The sequence below is a fragment of the Meriones unguiculatus genome, chromosome 2, assembly GCF_030254825.1.
Source record: "Meriones unguiculatus strain TT.TT164.6M chromosome 2, Bangor_MerUng_6.1, whole genome shotgun sequence".
In the NCBI taxonomy this organism is placed as follows: domain Eukaryota; kingdom Metazoa; phylum Chordata; class Mammalia; order Rodentia; family Muridae; genus Meriones; species Meriones unguiculatus.
In genome coordinates this window covers 187439634-187457861 of record NC_083350.1, presented here as the reverse complement: position 1 = coordinate 187457861, position 18228 = coordinate 187439634, and the positions used below count along the sequence as shown (strand labels likewise).

At 46.0% G+C, this 18228-nt stretch overlaps 1 protein-coding gene across 1 annotated transcript; it reads right to left on the bottom strand.

The window, feature by feature from the left end:
- Positions 1 to 17194, bottom strand: Rnf175 (ring finger protein 175). Its single transcript, XM_060378635.1, is given in 11 exon segments — positions 1 to 88; positions 2145 to 2246; positions 2634 to 2640; positions 5673 to 5714; positions 5717 to 5782; positions 9770 to 9811; positions 9814 to 9887; positions 14332 to 14439; positions 16510 to 16543; positions 16546 to 16663; positions 17036 to 17194. Coding segments are annotated over 11 exon segments (840 nt in total).
- Between the last annotated feature and the right edge of the window lie 1034 nt (positions 17195 to 18228).

The window sequence follows — 18228 nt, the reverse complement described above, 5'->3', positions numbered from 1 at the left end:
TCAGGAAATAGTTAATGCCCTGAGCCAGGCCACCAAGTAATGAAGCCAGTCTGAGATCTTTACACAGAGCATGTGTGTGCGTCCCCAGCTGAGGCTAAGTTAAGGGCCAAGCAGAAGAAACACCCATCAATATCTCTTGTAAAGATGATTAACATGTCTCAAAGGGGCAACTCCTCTTGTAAATTCAATGTGCTCTATTTAAAGAGCTTTATATGCTGGTCCCCATGATGTGTGTGGTCCCAGCGGCTAGTGAGGCTGAGGCAGGAGACATACTTGAGCCTGAGAGTCTGGAGCCTGCCGTTGGGAGGCAGCCTCTTGAAAAAGGAATAAAAATAAATAAATATACAAGTTAAAGCATCTACAAAATCCTCAGCAGTACGATTGTTATTTACATCACACCCAATTCCCGAAAATAAGCTGAGAACACTCACCTTAAGACCAAACAGTGACAAGGGCAAGGTATATGCTGAAGAAAAGGAAAGGAGAAATTTGTTTATGGAAAACCAAGGAATCTAGCAGCTGCTGCTATGTGGGCAAAACCTGACCTCTGGACTCCCCAGGGTGGACACATGAGAGGGAATTCGGGACAGGAAGAAGAGTGGAACCAGTTTATTGCATAGGATCATACCTTTTATCTTTTTTCCTGGCATCACTAGTAAACTGTGCTAAGACAGCTTAACTGATGGACCGTCTCACTGATGGCAATGTTGCCAATGAAGACCAGCTTTCTCACACAAGGTTTTCCTTGCACGAATCTCAATAAACAGAGCGTATGCTGCACTCAGTGGTTTGTTCTAGACAGTAGGAAGAAACAGATTTCTGTTTTTTTAAGGATAATTTAACATGGCAACTGGTTTCCTGACAGTCACCTCACATTGGACAGGAACTTCAGGAACAGTAGGTGAGGAAGGGAAGGTGACCCCAGGCAAACAGCGCAGTGCCAAGCCTGTGGGTGGAGCTGCACAGCTGGTCTCACCCACAGCTTCACCCCGAGACCCAAAGACCAGTGATGCAGGCTCTTCTCATGTCCAGGCTGAAAGAGTCGCTGTCTGTAACAGTCAGAGGTGGGACAGCCACCACAAGGCCACAGGCTTTTGGGCTGGTGAGGAACAGAGGAGTGGAGAGGAAGGACATTGCCTCCTCGGGACTGTGGCATTTCTGTCTGTCAGCATGTACAGAAGGGCAGCCTCCCATGAGAAGACGTCTGTGGCAGGCTAATGGCACCTTCTCTGTGCCCTCTGCTTAAGAGGTGATAGCTTGAATCTCTTGGATCCTTAGAAGAAACATGTTATGTTCTTGGGACAGAGTTACGGAGGACTAAGTCTTTCTACTTAGTTCTCATTGAGGGTTGTTACTTTCTTGTGATCTTTTGTTTGCTTCGGTTTTTGGAGACAGGGTTTCTCTGTGCAGCCTTGGCTATCCTGCTCTGCCTGCCTCTGCCTCCCCAAGTGCTGGGATTACAAGAGTGTGACAACATGCCAGGCACTTATTGTGGTCTTAATGAAATATGCATTTATTCTGTTGTGCATTGTTTTGTCTATAGTTTGTTTTGTTTTGAAAGTCCTAGTTGTTGCTGTTAGCTCCCTGAGTCTGTGGATCTTTGGTTCCTTTCAGTATCATTATTGCTGGAATTTAGTCCAAAAAAATAAGGCATAGCAAGAAAATTTAAATGCTAAGATGCAAGACAAGACAAAATCTAGTCATTTCTGGTAAAGATAAAATCTGTTCAGCCCACAAACAGCTCTCTCCACACTAGTTCAGTTTCAGCTTTTAAAATTTCAATTTCAATTTATCTGTGATATATCCACAAACCCATCTAACTGAACTATTTGTCCATCCATCCATCCATTTGTCATCTCTGTTATTCTTCCTCATGTAGTGCCCATTTTTGAACTGCTCCAACACATTTCTACTAAATCTCTTAACACGGGAAAGTATGAGCCATAAAGGGTGGAAAGGTCTTGGGTTATTTAATCTCCTCGCCAGAATAGAAAAAAAAAGCACAGAAAACCCAAAGAGAAGTCGTCTGGAAATAAGTTGTTAGGGACAACAAAAGTTTTCTACCACAGCTATACAAAGACAATGGCGGTTCAGGCCGTACTACGCATCCCTGGACATACTTCTACTGCGCACTAGAAGGGTACGGGTTGCGGAGCATCCTCTTCAAATCAACCTTCTCTTTGCAGTAAGGCCAAGTCTGCTTCTTCCCTACGATACACCAACCTCAGATGCAGAATTCACGAAAGCTGAAACAGCTCCTTAAGAAAAGTCAGTAAAGAGCAGTGCCCGGATGGTGGCGACCCGGAAGTTCAGTAAAGAGCAGTGCCCGGATTATGGCAACCCGGAAACGATCCTTCGGTCTAAGGCGTGGGAAGCTCAGAGCAGTGATCTGTCGGCCAGCACGACTCACTCTGAGTGTGCATATCCCCAGTTTAGGAGAGACAGCGACAGTGAGGATGGAATGGGGATTGCAGCAGCTTTATGGCCCTGATGAATTTACTTAACGTCTTGGCCTTGTTTGTGCCTTTCTTGATTCTAGTAAAAATTAGATGAAGAACATGAGGACCCTTTTGCATAGTAGTTTTTTATGCAAATGTATCTTTGTGCTTCCTATATTTGTGCATTTCCCACACACATGCTCTGGCATTCCCAATCCTAGAGAGTATGCATTACTTGGTACTTTGTATGAGTACTACTGACAGGCGCTGGGGTTATGTGTATTCTTAAACTTCTGGCTGTTTCTCTTCCTCCCCTCCCCTTGTCTCCCTCCTGATCGAGCCCTGGGCCTCACGCACACTAAGCTTTACCACTGAATTACAAATATTTCTAATAACTTCTTAAATGCTTTTCCTCAACTTTCAAAAATTGCTGATAATGGGTCATTATTTTAATGTAGTATAATAATGGGTCATTATTTTAATATAGTATAAACACAACAAAAGTCTCATCGTCTAGCCTGTGCAGATTCGTTTACATAAACATCTCTAGAAAGTCTTCCCATCGTCCCTCCGCGGGCATGAACCGTGTTTTCCGCAGGGACTGGAGACAGCTTCTCAGACAGCATGGCCTGCTGTAAGCCTCCAGGCTCTCTCAAGTTACAGGTGACTGCAGGAACAAGCTCCACTCACCCTTTTCCCGTGCCACCTTACGCAGGAGTCCAGGAAATGTTTATTGAATGAGCACAATGAATCTTTCAAAACTAATTATTTTTAGAAATTAAGATTTCCATGCTTTCCAGTATTGCAGATTTGGGGAAATGGTTAACTCTAACTACTGGCTGATTGACAGTCATTGGTCTGAATGTGGTTTGGGGCCAAAAGCACATGGCTTTTTGGCCAGCTACTGCCCATCCATGTTGACAGCAATGATATAGAATGTCCCTCCTTAAGAAACGGAGGACTGTGTTTGGAACCCTGGCAAGGTCATTGGTGTAATTCCTCCAGACTTGTTCTTCATGCAACTAAGAGTTTCCACTGTTTTATGTTCTTGGAATCTGGGACATTTTGGCAATGTGCTTGGATTAGCATAAAGCGGTATATTATAAGAAGGATTGCGAACTCAAACCCACACAGCCAGCCTTTAATTTTAAAAGGCTGGCATTGAGCCTTGCCTTTCAGACAGGTAGAGCTCTGGGGTCACAGAGCTGGCATTAAACATTCCCATCTTCCCTATTGTGCCTTTTCATCTTCAGAGTTTCTATTCTGGAGCTCGCATGCTGGCAGAGCTGCTGCAGAGAGAAGCCAGGTAGCCTCTCCTGGCTAACAGGACTCACGTTTGTGCACTAAATATGACTCATGCTAAAATGGGCCATTAATAATACTCCCCGCAAAGCATATTTAAAGGTGACTACATTTTAGATTACATATGCACACATGTACAGCAATCCCTAAGGGCTTTTAAAGATGGAGAGAGAAAATATTTCCACTTGAAAATGGTTGAGGAGGCTCTGTTCCAACATTTGAAAAGTAAATCATACTTAAAACTAGGGCCAGGCTTGGAAAATTTCTACTAAGAATGATAGTTTTTTGGGGTGTGTATATCACACTAAGAAAAAAAAACCTCACTGTAGAATTCCATATGGTATATCTTTGTGTTTCTTCCCTTAAATTTTTAGGGCTTAAATGTTGAAGAAAGGCTCCTATTACATTTGAGATGCATTCGGACCAGGTTCTGACTGCTAGCACAGAATCAGTGGAAAGCGTCCAGATTAAACAGGACTGAATCATTAGTCGTTCATTTAGAAGGTATTAGTGTGATGGACGGGATGAGGTGGGCTGCTGTGGCAAAGGACAGCTGGCCCAAGCATCTCGCGGCAGCAGAGCTTTGATCTGACTGGGCACATGGAGACAGTGCTGTAAAATCAATGGTGTAATGCGAAGATGAGCAATGCTTTGTTGTATGTTTAGGAACAGGTGAAAGTACGGACTGCTGGCCAACCCAGACACAACTTTGCTATCTGCAGCCACAGGCCTGGACAGCAGAGGCTGCTTTGTTCAAGGGCCCTAAGACGTCTTTCTAGTTGGGTCTGTTCTCACAGAAACCTGGTTTATGGGACCAGGATCACCCACTGTGGCTTGAATGTGAAACACCCCTCTCGGGCTCCTGTGTTAGGATACTTGATCCCAAGGTGGTGGACCATGTTGGAAGGTCACAGTCCTGAAGATCACAGAGGCCAGTGGCGTTCATGGTGGAAGAATGTCGCTGGGGTGGCTCACTGAAGCTTATAGTCCGCCTGTGGTCCCAGCCTTGCCTTCTGTGTTATGGTCAGCCATGACATAAACAACACCTAGCATGTCCGCGCCTGCCACCGTGCCTGCCACTGTGCCTGTCCTGCCATGATGAGCCAAAACCCTCTGAAACTGTGAACCAGAATCTTTCTCCCCTTCAGGTTGTTTCTATGAAGAAGCTTGCTCATAGCCATGTGAAGGTGACCAAGATGGATTCCTACCATTCCCGACCCTCTAGCCATCAGAGAGCTGTTGGAGCAAGACCCCCTCAGGAGAAGTTCTGGGTGGTCCAAAAGGAAGACCCCCAATGCTTGTCCCTCTTTTGTGATCTATCACACGGGGCTGCTTTGTGGTGCTGTCATATTTAAAGGCCCCTAACTAGAAACGTTACACGAGGCTTGGTTTTCTTCTTCCCCATGGCTGTTGCTACAAGTGGGCTCCTTGTAGATTATTTTCAGTCAAAGTGGACTGTGTATGCGTTATTCCACCAAGGTTTAGACACAGATTCTCCACGAACAGTCTGGCATTCTTCCCTGCATCTGACATGCTCCAGAGGGTTTTGTGGTGCTGGCATGAATACAAGGCCTCTGGCATCGAGTGATACCCTAACACTATACTTGGCTCTTTTGCTCACTCTTTTTTTCTCATTTGCCCCCTTCTGTCTCTGCTCCTTTATACTCACTTACAGTTTCTACCAGCTTCTCCAGGCAGCACCCTGCTCAAGTGGAGCTGCCTTCCCGCCCATGTGGGATGAAGCCTTTTTTAAAAAAGGAAATTACTATAAAGGGGAGGCTCATTTTAATCAGCCATTCATTATTCAGCAGGGATCACAGGACAAAGGTCTGGGGCTGGAGAGTGGGGGTTATGCAGGGCAGAGAAAGTGGGGACAGAAGGCAAGGATGGGAAGCCAGAAGCTTCGGGAAATCCATCAAGGGATTCTGTGGCTGCATGAAAACCGGTAGGTGCTTTCCACGAGCCCTTCTTCGTCTGCCCCCAAACGGCACGAATATCGCCGGACAGCCTCCTAGTGGGGATCCCGCTCTCCCTGTAGAACCACCAGGGAAAGGAAAGAACACTGGTGGCGAGGAGGGCCCAACATCGAGGGCACACAGGATGACCACTGCAGACACTGTATCACACAGTGCCTGGGGCCTGGGGTCTTCACTGCTTTTGAACTGGAATAGTATCTGAGAAGCCTTTTCTTGCAGGGTCAGCTCAGGGGCGCTGAGGTAGGGCCCGTCAGCGCCAACAAACCTGGAGTGCATTGCAGTTACAGTGGTCCAGAACCTCTGCACAGGGCAGCTGTGGAGCTCTCCAGGCCGGGACCTTCCCTCCCAGCATCCTCCACTCAGAGCCCTGCAGCAAAGCCGTGCACTTCCTTTGCAAGACTCCCACGTCCGCGCGCTCAGCCTGATCAACTCCTGAAAACAACCCTCTTAGAATATGACCTCAGGAAACCTTCATTTTCCAGAGGTGCAGGTGAGACTTTGATCAACACATCAGAAATCCTCATGAAGCGAAAAACAGTTGTTTTTGAACACAGCATTTATCTGTTTTAGATTAAAAGAAAATATTCAGAGGTAGTACAAAGGGTGCCACACGTGGACTTGTCTGTTAGTAAGACCTGTTTGAAAGACCTGGCAGACGAGTCTGGGGAGCGAAGTCGAAAAACCCACAGGGCAGCCTGGCTAAGACTGGGCACGGGTCCGTGCCGCTTCCCGGAGGAAGGCTTCCTTCTCGGAGCTCCGCGTTCCTTCGGGGCAGCCTGGCTCAGTCTGGGCACGGGTCCGTGCCGCTTCCCGGAGGAAGGCTTCCTTCTCGGAGCTTCCGCGTTCCTTCGGGGCAGCCTGTCTCAGTCTGCCGTGCCGCTTCCCGGAGGAAGGCTTCCTTCTCGGAGCTTCCGCGTTCTCTCAGTCCTTTGCTTAGCGCAGGTCCACGTGTGGAGGCCTCTAACCCCATGAACGGTCTTCCTATCAGCCCACGCTCCTCTCCTTCTTTCTACCTGTATTCTAAACGTCTCCTCTGCCGCTTTCGGCTCCCCACTCTTTCTCTAAAGCTCCCTCTCTGCCATAATGTTGCCTGTCCATCACGTGGCTGATCTCCATACAAACTTAGACAAGGTGGCATTTTTTTTTTTTTCCTCATACTTTTTTCCATTCTGGGCACCTGCTGAGATTTACAGCTTGCCTGCCTTCAGGGTTTTATTTTAGACTCTAATAAAATTGTCCTCAAGGTTTTTAATTAATTAATTAATTAATTTTTAAAGACCTTCATAGCTACATCTAGATTAGTGTTTCAACAAGCAAATTCAACCACGGCAATCTCCATGAAAGTGGTGTGTTATATCAGTGAAGAGACATTCTGCTATCCATCTACTATCCTGGACGACTTGTTCAATTATTTTTTATATCAATCTGAACTTCCGGATTATTTGTTTGGTGCTCCAGGTAATAATCTAGCACCCTTCTGCCGGCTACCAGCTGTGTGCATTGGAGGCACTCCCCCCCACTTCCCTGTCACTGTGGGTATTGCTCTGTTTTCACTCTCTTACCTTTGAGGGTGCTCCAGGCTCATACTGAGTATTTCTTACCCTCATCTGTAAACAACCGTTTCTCCAAGAAGTCTGGCTCTTTTTATTATAGGATGGCATGAGAAATCAGGGTCTGGCACTGGGGTGCCATTGCTTCAGGATCTCTTAGACAACAGAAAGAGGAAACACATTTGTGCATAGTAACTTGGGTCTATACACAAGCCTATAAATGTTTTGCACGTACTTGTCTGCATCTACACTAACCAAAGCGGGAATTATATTGACGGCTCCAATTCAAGCCCATTGTGACATGGGTACTTTGGCCACATCTCCTTCTTATCTGTAATTTCTTGTTCTGATAAGGAGGAATTCAGAGTCTAGTATCAACTCTCCATTTCTTTAGTGGCTCCATTCCAGAATGTACATACAGAACAATCAGAGTCATTAATCTATTAGCTCTGGCGACAGTCACCACATATCACAGACTGTATGGTCCTCTGTACAGCTCTCTCTGCTTTTAGATCTATACTCTGCACTCGGTTTAAGGTCAGCATAAGAGTGTGCGAGTGTGCGTGTGAGCGCACGCGCGCGCGCGCGCGCACACACACACACACACACACACACACTTCAATTAGATTCCTTTCATCACACTTTTTTTTTTTTTTTAAATCTTGGGATTCTCTGGCCTCCTAAATAGTTTTTTAAAAGTTTGCATGCCTGAAGAAGATACATCCCACATAGTTCTGTGGATGTTTGAAAAGGTCATGATGTATCCTTCAGTCTAGTGTTGAAGGACAGTCCTACTGCTATGAAAGTCTCCCTGTTCTCCCTCATGTCAACCATCTCAGTCCCTAAGCCCAGCCCCTGGCAAGCACTGATCTGCTTAGCATCTCTATGGCCTTTTCCAAAATGTCGTGGACATGGGATTGGCCCCTCTCCACAGAAATATGCTTTGAGGCCCATCCGTTTGTGGATGGTTTAATAGCTTACTCCTTTTTCTTGGGAGGTTTTTATTTTTAATTTTTAATTTTATTTATTTATTTTAACAAAGCAGATGCACTGGCTCCATTCCCAGCCATCCTGACTTACCTGATCTGGTGTGAGGCTCAGACATCAGCATGGGAAAAACAAGTTTGTTCCTCTCTCAGCTCACACACATGTGCAAGTGTTCACCTTGTGTCTACACGCAGCACCCGTACCTATATACTGTACATATGTGTGTGCGTGCGCATCTAAACTGGTGACTATAAAATATTGTTTTTCTAGAATAGATTTTGGACCTAGAATGAAGGATGAGGATGGCATTTAGGACTGTGGGGTGGGCTCGGTAAGAAGTCTGGGAGTTGGTCTTCATGGCTGGGCTGTCCCACCCTGGAAGCTCTTCTTCCTGGGGAGAACAGAACACAGCCCATCTCTCTCTTCCTCTCATGTTCATAAACAAGCTCAAGAGGCATTGGTGATCTTCTTAGGGACAGGATATCTGGGCTTTCCTGGAAGTGGGAGCGAACATGTTGCCTCCTGTGCACACAGTGAACATTATGAGGAGTGTGGTTTTCTGTGCTTGTCCCCAAGGCAACAACAGCAGAGGACTGGTGGAACCCGGGAAGGCAGGGAGGACAACAGGTACAGAGGAAATCAGATCCAGATCCACCAAGGGGTAAGAAGAGCCCAGAACCTCACCTCTGCCACTTACACGTATTCCCCACTTCAGACGGGCATAAGTCACAGGAGGACCAGGATGCAAACTCTCAGGGTCACACAGCCCGCAGTTTGTGGTCAGAGATGCACACGTGCCAGACACAGGTGATCGCTGTTGACTAGCCTTTGTGGTACAATTACCCTGAGTTGCTGCGATATGTGAATGTTTTATGTAGCATCAAATATGTTTATTTCCTTTCCTAGCTAAGAAGTCAGCTCAGGGCTTCAGATGTGTTAATCAAGTGCTTTACTCTTGTCTATATCCTAGCCTCTTAAATGTTATTTTTATTTTAGTAGATGGCGTTTTAGTCAAAAATAAGTGGTTTTTTATGGCCTTTCTTTAATTAACTCTTTAAATGTTGGCAGTTAAAATATTGCAGTTATGATAACTCAAATAAGTAACACTTTATTTTACAAAATGACACATTTCCCAATACTTCTACATACAGAATGTATCTTTTACATTTAAAACTTATTTATTGTGTGGTGATGGGGTGGATGGGCATATGTCTCTGTGTGGAGGTCGGGAGATGACTTGCGGGAGTCAGCTCTCCCTCCGCCATACGGACTCCTGATATTGAACTCTCGTCATTAGTCTTAGCAGCAAATGCCTTTTTCCACTGAGCCATCTTGTTGACCCCAGGAGTGTAGTTTCTAATTAATTAGCAATGAATAGCTTTTGAGAGAGTGAGGCTCCAGGGAACAATAAGTCTGGAGAGCCGTGACAGTACAGAAGGGAGTGACACAGATATAGAAGGTGGGGCTGATTCTTCCCCCATCACAAAGGGCTTCAAATGAAGAAAACATACTTTCCCTATGGTAGATGCCATATAGTCTGAGCAGATCTCAGCAAATCTTGACCCATTATCCCATAGTAAAGGCCATAGAACAAGGATCCAATCCCCAGATCCATGGACTCTCTAAATTTGATTCTATGAAGAAAAGCAATATAGAAGGAAGTAAGAATGAGGCATTTGGGTTGGGTAAGGGAGATGTGGAGCTTGGGAAATATTACCACAATATTTAACAGAGCTTTGTGGCTATGCAATTGTTCAATAACTTGATTTTTTTGTTTTATTTTTTCTTTTTAAAACTAGAGACTAAAGTTCTCTTCCTCAAGTTGTACCACTCAGTGTCAGTGGACAAAGGAATCCTTGATGACACCTTTGTCCTTGGATGTCATGCTCCGAGCTCAGGGATGAATGAGCTCTTGGATAGGACTGAACCCTCTGTATGATGTGGGTTTTCCAATATATGCACACACATGTATCTATTATGAAGTTTCATCTACAAATTAAGCACAGTAAGAAGTTCAAAAAATCAACAATGAAATAATGAACACAGTGTAGTAAAACATCTGTGCTTTGAGAATGTTTATGAAAATCTGGTTACTTGAACACGAGTATCATGTGCGATGATAGCTGATCTGATAGCTGAGTTGGCTACTAACTGGCTAGCAGGTGGGTAGCAGACGCATGGCAAAGGGTGATTCCTGTGTCAGGTGAGATGGAGCACAGAGGTGAAGGATTCATAGGCTTCTGAGCTGAGAACATTATGAAACTTGGGGTTACTATTTATTTACAGAAATTTCCATTTAAAGTATTTAATCTTTGTAGATCATGAATCACTGGAGCCACAGAAAGTGAAACTGCAGTGACGAGGGACTGGCAGAGTCATGCAATGATTGTCTGTAATTCAAGCCTGTTCTAACCAATGCCAAGGTTTGGCTCGACATAGGAAGGCCTGGGCTACCTACAAAGTCTGTCTCGGGATGACGCCCTATCCCAGGTACCCCAGAATCTCGGGATGGAATCCTAATCTCAGGATGGCAGCTGTGGAGTGATAGTTTGATGGTCCATTGAACCCAAGGGCTTCTGAGGGTAGCTGAGACTGTCAACCATTAGAGAAACAGTTCCTAGACCTAAGCAGAGATTAGAGTCACCCGGGGGATTTCTGATGTCCTGATGGCCTCTCTCAAATGCTCCTGAGTTCATGTGTGCTGCAGCTGTGAAAGGAGCCCCACTGTGGCGGCCGTCAGGTACCCCAAAGATGAGGACCTCCGCCATAGACTCTGGGCTCTGTAGGATGGTTGTAAATATTCTGACTTGCCTAAGAATAAAACGTCTGGAGGAGATATCATTCCTTCTTCACACATGAAAGCATGGAGACTAGAGAGACATCACGCAATAGTCAAGAATGAAGCTCAGGTCTTCATGCCCTTTGCTTTTCTATGCTGTAGCTGCCACATAGCAAGAACCTCGGTTCTGCAGGTTGGGTTATCTTTCAAATGCACTAGGATTCCCTGTGACGGTCTCCTCCCACATCTTAAAGAAAGATCTTAAAAACATACAAGCCAAATGAGACAATAACCCCCATACAAGTAGCCCTAATCTTGATTCATGAACCTTAGCCCTTGCGTATTTGGTGGGTTTTATCTGTAAAATATTCTCCAGTGCCAGCAGTGGCCTGCCAGGTTTCTCTGAGTGTAGGAAGGGAGTGAGGTTAGAGCTGGGCTGTGTGGGCTACCGCGGGAACCCCGGTCTGATTACTTTTAATATTTATTGATTTATTTGAGAAGTGGCTCATTATGCTGCCCCAGCTGACCTAGAACTCATATTTTCCCTTTGTCTGGCTTAATTATTTTTAAAAAAAGAATTTCATACACAATCATTGTTCTATATACTTTCCACTCACATGTTTTTTCCTCCTGTGATGCCTCCTATGTCACCCCGACTCCCTTCAGACTCGTGATCCCTTCTTTAATTTCTCTTGTTTCACACACGCACCAAGTCCACGCAGTGTCACCCGTACATATTTGTGGTTACTCACTTGGGATGGGCTATCCTCCCAGGGACTCCCTGTGGGGAGGACGGCTCCTTTCTCTGGTGGCCACTGATCGCCTGCATTTCTTCACCTGAATAGGGCCTGGTGGGACTTCCCCCATCCACAGGGCAGGGGGCAGCATTGCTGAGGCTCCCTGCGTGCAGCTCACCACAGAAGGCACCACCCGCCACAGACTGCTGCTCCTTGCCGCCCTCCTGCCCCTCTCCTGAGGTGCTCTGAGCTCAGGCTCCGTGGCGCACGGGAGATGCACGGATTGGGGTGTGCGCAGTCAGGTGTTTCCTGCATTTTGACCAGTTACAGGTTTCTGTAACAGTGTCCGTCAGCTGCAAAAATCTTGGATGAAGGGTGAGAGCTACGCTTATCAGGCAAGACCAGTTGCATGAGCCCTGTGTGACCAGAGTGAGGCCAGGCCGAGAGTTCTTGAGCTCCCTGCTAGGATCCCAAGTGCTGGGGTTACAGGTACTCAGTACCACGCCCAGCTTTTCTGAGCAGCTTTGCGTGCTCATTCATTTAAAGAGGACACAGTACAGACTTTTCACATTTAGAAAAAAAAAAGTGTGTGTGTGTGTGTGTGTGTGCATGCATGTGTATCTCTCTGTGTGTGTGTTATATGAACTGGGAATTCCAAAGCAGATGGCCATGCATTCTTCCAGGACACATCCGATGTATTTGCTAGGATTAGGACACTGGGGGAGATCAGCTCTGCCTTCCCTCCACACCAGAGCCGTACGTCTGCATCATCTTAGCCATTAGAATTACAGTAAGAAACTCATGGCTTCACCCGAAGAATCTTAGTGGAATATTCCCCACCATTAGTAGTGAAAAGCTAGTCCCTCCAGCCAGAAGGGCTAAGTTTTTGGCCTGCCTTCTCGTAGGAAAGTTCATGGTTAAAGGTCTGAAAATCTGAGCAGTAATGGTCTTGGAACAACTAGAGTCCCAAGTGTTTCATAAAAATCTTTTCAAATATTTTAACAGTCACAAAAATAAAGCATTATAGACGTGTACTAAAAAAAAAAGTAGTCTGTGACTTTCTCGTCTTAAACTAGCAGTGTTTGGTTGGCACAGTTACTCCTGTTCTGCTCTGCTAGCAGCATTAGGAGCTGTCTCTGGAAGTCCTGTGAAATGCCTATAAAATCAGATCGCTGTGCAGCCAGAGGAAGTGCCCATGGCAACACAGGGCCGATTGTTCATCCACTTCCCTGTTATTTTATGACTCAATGGTTGCCAGTCCCTGCTTTTTAATTTTTGTTATGGTCCCAGAGACTTGGAGTGACTTCAGAATGAGGGATAATCTGGGGAATTTTTATTTGAGCGGCTTGCTTTCCATAGCTGTGTGATTCCTCCCAAATCCCCTTCCACAGCACAGGCCTGGTCCACGGCCTCATTAACTCCTGAGCCACCTTCTTAATAGAGAAGCAGCTCTGACTACAGGATTACCTATCCTAGTTTATTCTCTCTCAAGACTCGGCTCTTGTGGTATTCTTTCATTTCTGTTTCTAAGCACCCACTTTCCCCTGCCGCTGAAGATCAGTGATGCAAAATGGAAATAGAGCCACGAGCACACAGCTAGGAACTGAGTGACGACCTTCCTGCAGTGATGGGCCTTGGATAGAATGATGGCCCCACACTCTTCTACCACCATTTGTGTAACTAGCAGCAGTATTTGGCTGGGTCTGCGAGGACGTTAGTCTTTTTAGGTGATGCTTTGTGAGGGAGACACATTGTGAAGCTCCTAACAATTCTCAAAGCGAACCACCCCAATTAAGCGATTCGAGCCTATAATCTGAAATTTTCCAGCAGCCACATGCAAAGTAAACAGGAACAGGTGACATGTATCCCGGCAACGTGTTCCCTTTCAACATGTAATCACATCAACACACGTCCTTATTCTCATCAGACTGTCTCTGAACCCCAGTGTGTAGTTTCCATATAAGATGCATCTTATTTCACATTTTAAGTGCTCAGTCATCATAAAAGCTAGTGGGTTTGGCGGTGGTCAGGTCAGTTCTAAGGATATTAAGAAACAGGATGTTTAACGGGGGCTATGGACACTACGGTTTCATGAGAAGGGAGCACCGTGTAGTCAGTTATTCTATACCACTAGAGACCCATTTTCATTTTGTTTTGTCTTTTTGAGACACGGTTTATTTTTGTGGCCTTGGCTGTCCTGGACTCCCTTTGTAGACCAGGCTGTGCTTGAACTCACAGAGATCCACCTACTTCTGTCTCCCAAGTGCTGGGATCACAGGTGTGTGCCACCGCTCGGAGCCTCACTTTCAATGGTGATTGTCTCAGTTCGCAGGGGAACTCTTTAAAGCTCTCGATTTTTGAAAAGTTGTATTTTGTAAGGTGTCCTTTCTTGCTTTTCTCTTGGGCCCTCCAACGATAAAGCTACATGTAGATATCTGCTATGGAAAATGTGTACCTGGAACTTGGCAGGGCCAAGTGATTCCAGCTGAGTGAAGGGCATGACCAGGTGACTGACCCATGAAGGTGCTTAGAGATATTTGTCTCCTAAGTAATAATACTTACTTCAGTATTAGGCTGAGTCCACACATTGTAAACTTGATGGCCACATAGCCTACTATACCAAGTGCACAGCTGGCCTTGTAGCTTAGCAGAAACCATTTGTAGACCAGTCTGTGGAAATAGAAATTGGAGGCAGCACAGAGTATGTGAAAAAAGCACTCTCTCTTTCCAAACACTGTTTAAATACAGTCTTTCTATATTGATTTCTGGGTTGAGGAGCTTAAAATATTTTTGTTCTTTTAAGATAGGGCCTCAGTATGCAGCCAGGCTAGTCTGAAACTTGAGATCCTCCTGCCTCAGCTTCTGGAGAGTGAGGATTACCTGGCTTGCTCCTGCTTCCCTTCTGATTTTGAATTGTCTGCTTATTGCAATCCTACCACCTTCTCCAACAAATAATTACATTAAAATAAACTTTACAACTTATCATTAGTAAATGTTTAATTCACACACATATTTTATGTACCCGTCTATCTGGGGACATGTAAAAATTACTCTAGTGAAGACATTTTAAAAACTGCTTTAGAACACAGGGGAAAGCTTCATTTTGGGGCAGCAACGGGGTTCTATGGAGCCCATGCAGGCAGATGTTGAAAGGGACCGCCATGGGCGTGAGACCCGGACAGCATGGTAACCTGGTCATTTGAGGTATATGGGCCATGGAGCTCAGCGAAGCACATTTGGACAGTTCCTGCGGTGAAGTGTTTCTGCTCAGGAGCCTGCACTGAACTAGGGAATTCTTTATGCCGTGGGAAAAGAAAATGCTCGCATTGCCAGTGAACTACATGTACTCATTGTATTCCAGGATGAACTAAGTACATTTGGGTTCTGAAACGCAAAGTGCTCTGACAAATCTTAAAAAGCTTATAACATTTGGTAGTCAGGAGAAAGGCAGCCATGTGTCTACTTTTTATGGACTTTTAAAGGCTTTATAAGACCCCTATCTGGCTAGTCTAAGTTGTCTCCTGACACTGCGCCCAAGCTCTTCTCAGTGTGGAATTCGGTTAACTACCTGCACACCTGCATCATGGAGCTGCTTTGTTTTGTTTTTGAGACAGGCTCATCTGGAACTCACTACGTAGCCCAGGCTGGCCTAAAACTCATTGTCTTCCTCAAGAGAAAATTTCAAGCTTATCATCATGTTTATTTAAACATCTCACATTGTATACTTCTGCTTTGCCAAGCTAAAAAGGAAAACTTACTGTTCTATCTTTCTTAGTATTTAACAGGACAAAACCAAATCCACAAATGGAGAAATGGTCATGAAAATATTTCCTTGAAGCCTATGATTTTGTTTTCTCTGAAAGGGTAAACTTTTGCCATTGTCTCCTGACCTCTGCGCACTGCACATGCTCTCCTTTGCTCTCGGCGGAGGTTCCTCGGTGAGGACTTGCACCCCACTCACAGAGCAAGAGCAAAACTGGAGGCGTCTGAGCTCCTGTGAAATGAGACCTGTGAGACCTGTGAAGATGTCATGACACTAACTCTCAAGAGGCCGCCAGCCCCCGCGGTGTTAAGCATGGGTTAGACATGCTTCTGTATATCCCTGTGTGGTAGGTATGTTCAGCCCTTGTCCTGTTCTGAAGTTCCCCTGACACAACCTGCAGGAGGAGAAAACAAAACCAAACATGCACATAGTCTTCTAAAGATTAAGAGGAAAAAGGTAGTTCCCCTTGCCATTTGTTGTTGCCTCTGTAAAGTCTGCAGTTAGGAACTTTATTGGGAGGCAAGTGTGAATGGCCATTACAGACACAGGGTCTGTGAACTAACAGTACGGCACTCAGTCTCTAGCTGGCTTTACTGCAAAGGTAAATAAAGATTAAAGGATCTCCAGAAATGTGTAGACACTCCACGAAAAAGGGAAATTAAATATACTTTTTAATGTTTACAAGACAGAGATGAAGCCAGGCATGGTAGGACAGGCCTATAAAATATTTTCAATACCATTTACCCACTTAGGACTTTGGTTTTATCATCTAAACTACTAGAAAAGATTAAAATACTAATTCTAGCTCTGGGAGAGCCCAAGGCAAGGGTATTATAAGTTTTAGGCATATATTTAGCCCATATTGTGAATTCTTGTTTCAAAATAAAACAAACAAAACCCAAGACCAACCAAATAAAAACTTTAACTCAAAGTGAAGCAAAAAGGACCACGAGGAAAGACTGACTGGGAAAACCTACCGTGGTGTTTGCCCTGAAAGAGGTTTCCGGGTGCTCTGAAGAGGGTGTAACTGGTAACAGCGGAGGTGCTTCCCCTCAGAGACAGAAGCCGCCACCAGTACAGCTTTAGCGTGAGGTACAAAGGGACGAGGCACATCTGCAGCGAAGTCACCAGCTCTCAGAGAGACGACTCCTTCACTGACAGGGGCCCTGAAGGGCACCTCAGCTTGCTGTGCGAGGCTGGTGATTGCTGAACCAGACGCCAGCCCCGGGACCTCCATCACTCACTAAAGGATTAAGGGAAAGCAACGTCGCCATCACGTCTATCACCTGCCAGCTGTGAGTCAGTGCTGCAGGGAAGTCATGGAGGATTGGCTCAGTCACCGAGGGCTCCCACGGGAATGCTCCGGACGCCCCCGCCTGCCTGTTCCTTCTGACTGCTTTAGACGAAGCGGTGTAGGGCCTCCACAGTGAAGGGCTTTCGGATAGGACCGCATCACTGTAGCTGTCAAACTTGGGGGTGCGGAGGTCCACACTGCCTTCCTACCTGCAGGATGACACAGAGATCAAACGCAACCTCGGGAAGAAAGAGCTCGGAAAACCACACTGTGCTACACGGAGCCCAGGGCCCGCTGTTGCTGACACGTGCCCACTTGAAAGGCCACGGAGGAAGCGGTGGTCGGTGACTCACAGGCTTCTGGGGCATCTACCCAAACCACGAGTTCTACCCTCCGCTCTCTTGCCTCTATTAGGTCCTTCCCTGTGCTCCTTCTTCTTTCTCCTCCTTAGCTACTGGTGTCCTCTGTGTTTGTGCCAGTGACCAGAGTCCAGGAGGCCTCCAGAGGGTACTCGGCTGGGCCCACCTCCACAACATGGGGTCAGGACAGACTGAGCCGCCGGGCTGTAGGTCACTGGTTGCTGCGGTTACTTAAGCAACAGCTGTACTTTCAGAGCAGGCCTTCGGCTAGCCACTTCCCTTGTCAAAAGCAGACTCGGAAAAGTACGACCTTCGGTCTTCTACATTTCACAGCATCAACCTCTTATCTCCTCAGAATGGTTACAAAGAACCGCCAACGGGGTTTCGTCTCCAAGGGGGAACAACCACATTTTAGGATCGCCTTGCACAGCCCCACTGACTGGCTTGGCAGTGAAGAGCCCCGTGTCTGTTCATTGCACTCCCAGCATGGTGGGAAGGGTCGCTAGAGTACCACACATACACACACACACACACACACACACACACACACACACACACACACCATCCCGAGCACAGAAGAGCTCAGGGGAAATGTCTGTGTGAATTTGCGGCTCCCTTACATAAGGTCTTGGTTGTGATAGTTTGAGGTTGATAAACAAACCACAGGACAGGACAAGACTTCAAGACGTGAGAAAAAAAGCAAACGATGGGGAATTTGCCTGGCTTTTGAGTCTCCGCCCTGCCTCCTCCAGCCTGAGAAACAGAACTGCTCCCAGTCACTTTTCAGAAAGCACCAAGGTTGCATTCTTTCACAAGCACTTGAAAAATACGCCTTCAGAGAAAAAAAATCTGCAGAGTTTTGGTGAAAAAATTTGGCCAGCTCTGCTTTTCAGACTTCAGAGAAGAGTGCATATTCTTTATTCTTGTCTAATTAGGCAGGTAACCGCATTTCCCACTGTATTTGTGGGCATAGTAAACTTGTGCGTGTGTGCATGCGTGTGTGTGTGTGTGTGTGTGTGTGTGTGTGAGCGGTGTATGCATGT